At 41.0% G+C, this 6,793-nt stretch overlaps 1 protein-coding gene across 5 annotated transcripts; it reads left to right on the top strand.

Annotated features, from left to right (window-relative positions):
- Positions 1-287: 287 nt before the first annotated feature.
- On the top strand, positions 288-6,556 carry tpte (transmembrane phosphatase with tensin homology). Of its 5 annotated transcripts, none has more exons than XM_020598353.1 (19): positions 288-486; positions 891-1,010; positions 1,209-1,289; positions 1,369-1,416; positions 1,544-1,705; positions 2,242-2,361; positions 3,118-3,217; positions 3,297-3,360; positions 3,479-3,543; positions 3,717-3,777; positions 3,864-3,945; positions 4,150-4,238; positions 4,394-4,455; positions 4,551-4,631; positions 5,379-5,484; positions 5,586-5,683; positions 5,781-5,876; positions 5,982-6,052; positions 6,155-6,556. In XM_020598353.1, the coding sequence occupies exons 2-19, from the start codon at positions 964-966 to the stop codon at positions 6,255-6,257; spliced, it is 1,536 nt and encodes a 511-aa protein (XP_020454009.1). In that variant the 5' UTR covers positions 288-486; positions 891-963; the 3' UTR covers positions 6,258-6,556. The 5 variants fall into 5 exon arrangements, with proteins under 5 accessions (XP_020454009.1, XP_020454007.1, XP_020454010.1 ...); XM_020598351.1 differs by having other exon boundaries at positions 933-1,010; positions 6,155-6,555; XM_020598354.1 differs by having other exon boundaries at positions 984-1,010; positions 6,155-6,555.
- Positions 6,557-6,793: the final 237 nt, after the last annotated feature.

Consider the following 6,793-nt stretch of genomic DNA (forward strand, 5'->3'; position numbering starts at 1 on the left):
CCATCATTTCAACAAATAAAATTACCATTACATATCCATTTTGAAAAAGCAAACCTTCAACACTGTTCATTTTTATCATTTTGGCTGTGGATGTGTTACCAACCAGTAAAATGGAATTTGGGAAAGCACATTCAATTAAAACCAGATGTTAGAGAAAACAAGTTAGCAGTTTGGTGCCATTCTTCTAAAGCTAATACTAGATGAAGTAGCTCTGCACATGAAGCATGTGGTCACTTCTGGGGGGGGGGGTGCAAGTAGGCTGAGGAGAACAGATGAGTAAAGAGTGACGAGGTGGGGGCAGGACTGGGCGTCTTTTATAAAAACTGAAGTCCAGGAAGTTCAAAACCGCTACGTTTGCAAATACGATGAAGAATAGTGGATGGATGGAAAAACTGTCCCCGGTTAACCTTTGAACAGTCTTCCTTTGTGTTCACAACGAGTCACAAGACAAAGTGTCGTATAATTTCACGAATGACAGACCTAACGGTGAGCAGGCTGTGGAGGGTTAGATACTGTTAGATACTGTAGTTTTTTGTAGTAATTCGGTGTCAACGCTTGAGGTAAGGAGAGGAAAGGACTGTGGGGAAGGTGTTTGGCCCAGATGAGCTGTTTGGTTTGAATTGTTTCGCTGCTCCTTTAGTTTTCATAGAGGTAATAACCAATCCTGGGTTTTGCATTAGCGGCTAATTGGAAAGCACCAACTCGTGATACTGCGTCGGAGCAAGTTAACATTAATGGTAAACAGTTGAATTTATTACTTGTAAACAGTGACAGGATTTATGTGGGCCACTGACAGAGATGCAGTGTTTTAGGACAGGGCACTGCTTTTGTCCTGTTGTCTTCCCTGATTTGTTTTTAACAATGTAACCGTGCAGCAACATGCGTTACAGGGAACGATGGGACCATAATCTTGTGTTTGTATGCAAATCCAGAGTTTACACTTTCAGAAGAAAACGAGAAATCATGTCCTCTGTCTATTTCAGTCCAGGATCTGACTCAGGTGTAAATGGGTGAGTAAAATAATTTAGATATGGGAGGATTAACATTTATTCTGTCCATGGATTTTTATGTAAATGTTTACAGAAACTATTTAATATTTGTAGCTGTCAGTTTGTATGCAAATGTACTCTGGTTGTTTTGCAAGGTAGTGTACTGTAGGCTGTAGGTTTTGCTTACATATTATTGTATGTTTTCTGCCCGTCTTTTAGAAATATAGCCAAGATGGAGGATGCTCAAGTGAAGATAGATGATGGAAAGAGGGAGAGTGTGGAAGCAGACACAATGCATCAGTACGTTCATACAGCTTTGCTTTACATCCCTTTATTGAGAACCCCACTGTGTACTGAGAACCCTTGTCCTCCCTTGTAGCAATATTCGGAGGAAGATTGCACCTTTTGTGATGTCCTTTGGATTTCGGTGAGTGTCTTTGCTGAACTCTTTTGGAGAGATCTTGGGTGGTCTAGAGGGATATTTGCTAATGATGTTTCTTTGATTTCCTGTGGTGTTTGATGATGATGGTGGTTCTCTCTGTCTTTTTCCCCAGTGTATTTGGAGTGATACTGATCCTAGTGGACATTGTGCTGGTTATTGTGGACCTGTCCCTAAATACCAAGAGCAAGGGGGTCGGAGATGCCATAGAGGCCGTGTCCCTCGCCATCTCCTTCTTCTTTCTAATTGACGTTCTGCTGCGCGTCTATGTGGAAGGGTGAGTGAGGCCTTGCATGCAGGTGTGTACTAATATACCAACTTGTTTTTTTACTGTGCTTATGATAGTCAACACCACCAGTCTTTGAGTTTTCGACACTGAAGGCAGATGCAGTGTCAGCACCCATGCATCCCTTCAAGAGGGTTAACTCATGTCCCTGAAATAGACTGTAATATTTTGTAAATTTTATATTCAACAGTAGCTGTCAGTTATCACAACTAGCTTGTGGTGTGAGAACAAGAAATGTTTACGAGTGATGCAAACATTTCTAGAGTATCGTGTCAGCAGAAACCAAGTGTGATTAGCTGTTAAACAGGAAGTTATGAAGAGGAAGCTGGACAGGAAATGTATGGCATGTATTGGATGGAGTCTTGGGAAATGTAATGACTCAGAGTGCTATCACAGTGTCACAGAATAAGTCCAGTCCATCATCTAAGCAGCCAGTTGGTACTATTAATTGTGTGACCTGGGCAGTTTTTCCCAGTAACATGTTAATTGTCTCATGCTGTGTTTACCTTCTCTTGGGGACCTTTTAGATTCAAAGTGTACTTCAGCTCCAAGCTGAACATCGCAGACGCCTGTGTTGTAGTACTCACACTGGTGGTTACCATAATCTACACCGCCACTGACCTGTCAGGAGCCAGTCTCATCCCCAGGTACCTGTTTTTCCCCCTGCGTTCCCAGGGGACAGACATTTACTAGACATCTCAAACAACTGTGTTAGGCATTGATAAGTACATGGAAGCTCTGTGGGGTTTGGAGTGAGATTTGAATTATGGTTAAATAGGTTTAGCTCCGAGCACCTGATCCCCAAATTGATATTCTGCTGATTTTAAAGTCCCTGTGCAGTGGCTGATTAGACCTCTTCTCAAGACTGTATACTAACCTAACTGACACACTCCTGTTTGGGTGGAACAGTTTACACCTCTGTCAGAATTAGCTTAGTAAATAGAGTAGGCTAGCCCCAACGAGCTTCCACCTGACCATAGGTCCAATCAGCCAGGCTACGTAAAAACACCTGCATAGCCATGTAAAGCCCTTAAGACAATTAGTTAATTAAAAACCCGGTGTGGCTCAGCCTAGATGAAGCATCCTGCTGTAGTACTCCAAATTTTTTAAACTCATACAAGACTTTTTCTTTCTTTTCTTTACTGTAAATGTATCTGTAAAAGGGTCTAAGCACCAGTATCTAAAAATACCAGTCAGGAATGTAATGCTGGTTTCAACCATATTGCCCAACATTTAGTGTCACATTACAGCGCCATTTACCATGTTATTGTTTTATTATTTTTTTAGAAATACCTTATAATAATGTTGACTTGTTTGAATACATTGTACTCATCACCACTAAAATGCTAATGTTTGAATGATTCAGAGGTTGTTTTTTTTTTCCCCCATTCATTCTTCATCAGGGTGGTGACATTTCTGCGTTTCCTGAGAATAATAATCCTGGTGAGGGTTTTGAGACTGGCAACTCAAAAGAAAGAGCTGGAGAAGGTCACCAGGAGGATGGTAAGTTCATTGCCATCGAAATGTAAAAAAACTGAATACCTGAAAGTCCATTTGATCTCTGGCTTGTTGTGTTTCTCAGGTTTCAGAGAACAAGCGACGTTACCAGAAGGATGGATTTGACCTTGACCTTACTTATGTCACAGGTAGGTACATGCTGTATAAAACACTACACATCCATGTCAGAAAATAGAATTTATTAAGGCCATCAGTTCATTAAATTGCGCCTTTTAAGAAGTGGAACATTTGTTTACACTTCTCTAGATCGTGTCATCGCCATGTCTTTCCCCTCCTCTGGAAAGCAGTCCTTCTACAGGAATCCAATTAGGGTAGGTCTGACTGGCCTTAACTCGTTAAGTCTAGCTCAGCGTGTATGAGTTCACCTCCTGCACTTTTTAGATATACTGTAATTACATGCACAAATAACAAAAAAGGGACTTCCCTTGATAAGTACACACACCTCCACAGGTGCTCTAAGCTGTTCTTCTCTCCATCTGTGCAGGAGGTGGCAAGATTCTTGGACACTAAACATGAAGGCCACTATAAAGTTTATAATCTGTGCAGTAAGTTGGCCCCACCATCTTGTACTGTTTTGCTTTTTATGTAGAGCTACACAAACCATGGGTCAATATCATCTTTTTGTTTCCAGGTGAGAAAGGTTATGACCCCCAGTTCTTCCACTACAGAGTTGAACGGGTGTTCATTGATGACCACAACGTCCCCTCTTTGGAGTGAGTGACATTTTCTGTTGTGACATGTCATAATTATTATCAAAGTACTTTAGATTACACATCATTTTGGAAGTGTGCTATTGATACAACCATGAAGAACATCCTCCAAACATTTCTGTTATGAACACATATAGAAACAGGATGTATCACAACCTACAATAACATGTGTACGCGAGTCCCAATGTCTTTTTCATTGCGTCTCAGGGACATGCTGAAATACACAGCAAGTGTGAGGGATTGGATGTCTGCTGATCCCAGAAATGTCATTGCTATTCACTGTAAAGGAGGGAAAGGTGACACTACAGAATCTACTTGTTTCATTATAATTTAGAGAACTATTTGAGTCTAACAAAGACTATTTTGGTGTATTATTGCTCACTTGCAGTTTATTTCACTGATAGCTAAAAGTAATGTGTTTTGATGATGATGATGCTATGCTCTTTCATAGGACGCACAGGTACTATGGTGTGTACCTGGCTTATTGACAGTGACCAGTTTGAGAGTGCGCAGGTGCGTCTCTGTAAGGTTGAAATTTGTTCAAACAAGGGTTGATGGATTAGTAACTGCAGACTGCTTCCTTACATTAATTTCTGTTTTTCCACCAGGACAGTCTGGATTATTTTGGTGAAAGGAGGACAGACAAGAGTCAGAGCTCCAAGTTTCAGGGAGTGGAGACTCCCTCTCAGGTCAGAACAGGCTACTCGGAGACAAAACTTACAAAGACATTTTTTAAAAGAAGCATTTATCGAGAAATGTAAGGGCTGCACTGAAAGCCTCTGTGTGTGGAATTGAATACTTCTGACTGGCGCCTCACTGTGGAAGTATCAAAAAATATACGGGTAGACAGAAGGGGTGAAAGCAAAACATATGGTAGATCCCAGTTCCTTTATTTAATCATTCCTCTGTCCTCAATTCTCACTCAACCAAGAGGCTGTTCCAGTTGAGTGAGGATTGAGGACATCCCAGAGCTCTTATTCCTGCTCCTAGGAGCAAGGAGGCTGCTGGAGGAGCCATGGCCGAGGATGCACCAGTCTTTTGTGGACTGACACGCCCCTTTATCAAAATTAGTTGGTGATTGGATGCTTCAGATGAAGGATCGGAGGAAAAGACATCTCGTGTCTCTTCTTGCCTCACGTTTCCCTTGCATCTTTTCCTCGCATCCTACATGGGTGGGACTAAGATGTAAGGAAAAGTCACAAATTAGAGGAAGCATGGATGCAGTTAAGAGATTCACCTATTGAGAGGACTTTTTATTCTTTTTCTTATTTATGCCATCAGCATAACAGGATTGACACAAGTTAAAGTATTAAATAACACGGTGCCTGTGTCATTTTGTTTGCATTCTTTAAATTTTATTTTTTGCAATGAGTATGAGATTTACTAAACAGTGGGGTGAAAATATTTTAGCTCTGGTGTGTCTGTGTGAACCATAGAGCCGGTACGTGGGTTACTACGAGATAATGAAGACCACGTTCAACAGACAGCTGCCTCCACCTAAAGCCCTTAGGATCAAGAGCATCCACATCCATTCCATAGCAGGTAAACCAACCAGGCACCCCAGTATGTAACTTTGACCTTTTTATCTCTCTTTGTGCCTTTTGTTGATTTTGTTTGTTTTTTTTCCCCCTCCTCTTACCCAGGTGTGGGTAAAGGTGATGGCAGTGATCTGAAGGTGAAGATAATTGTGAAGAAAGAGCTGGTATTTCAGTGTGCATGTGCTAAACAGGAGAACTGCACAGTAGGTGACGCACACCTGGTCCATACACTCATCGGTTATAATGATTGATTTGTTGAATGGGTGATTATTGCATTAGCTTCTTTTTTTTTTTTTAAAGGTATTTTCTGATATGAGTGCTAATACAGCAGTGATCGGCCTCAAAAACGGGCCTGTGGTTGAAGGCGACGTGAAGGTCATGTTTGAATCGAGTGCTGTGAGTTATTGCCCTCTACATCTTCAAACTGCACATGTAAGGCAAGCTCACGTTCAGCTTGGTCATCCCATGATTCCTTCTGTTCTCCATCCTCATTCTCATTAGGGTCTTCCCAAGGGATACGAAGATGTTCCATTCTACTTCTGGTTCAATACCTCCTTCACAATGGATAACAAGTATGTTACAGTCACTCCGATGCATTTATTACTGTAGCTCTTGACTCAAAACATCTTAAGTTTCCAACTGTAAACTCTGCATTCCCACAAAATTCTCCACAGGCTCTTTCTACCCAGGGAGGAACTGGACAACCCACACAAACCTAAGACTTGGGACCTGTACAAGGAGGACTTTGGTGTCACAGTTTTCTTCTCTGAACCATAAAACAAACCTGCAAACAATGGCTAGTTACAGCTGTGCATTTAATGTTGGATGCTGAGTAGAAATTGGTAGAATGAGAAATTTAGAGCTCAGTAATAAAATTGAAAAGAAACAATTACTTATGATTTATGTTATGAGCTAGAGAGCACTGGGTCTTCCGCTGAGACAAATCATGTCAGTAGTGAGTGGTTGATCGGGGGAGTGAATCACAGCAGTGTATGCCGTGATGCATCAGTGGAAACCACAGAACAGTTTACCAGAACACAGGATGACAGACTTGATTTGATTTGGATTTGATTTATTCTTTCTAGCATGTAAAGACAGTTGATATGTCAACACACATAATTTTACACATATCCAACAAATGCTAATCCAATATCAATTTACTTATACCTAGTACATGCTTGAATGGAGTAGGAAGAAGTCAGACTTATCCAGTCCTACCCCATGACATCATCTTACCATCATTGGTTTGCAAGCAGTATCTCTACATAAATAATTCTCTTCTACACCACACAAGTAATATACTAAAGAATTAT

This window comes from Monopterus albus, unplaced genomic scaffold (genome assembly GCF_001952655.1).
Source record: "Monopterus albus unplaced genomic scaffold, M_albus_1.0 scaffold38.1, whole genome shotgun sequence".
In the NCBI taxonomy this organism is placed as follows: Eukaryota; Metazoa; Chordata; class Actinopteri; order Synbranchiformes; family Synbranchidae; genus Monopterus; species Monopterus albus.

What these genes read in the sequence shown, in the direction of transcription:
- tpte (XM_020598353.1), top strand. Translation starts at nt 964, where the DNA reads ATGTCCTCTGTCTATTTCAGTCCAGGATCTGACTCAGGTGTAAATGG. An exon ending in GAAGCAGACACAATGCATCA is followed by an intron (nt 1,290 to 1,368) that starts GTACGTTCATAC and finishes CCTCCCTTGTAG; the next exon opens with CAATATTCGGAGGAAGATTG. An exon ending in TCACTGTAAAGGAGGGAAAG is followed by an intron (nt 4,239 to 4,393) that starts GTGACACTACAG and finishes GCTCTTTCATAG; the next exon opens with GACGCACAGGTACTATGGTG.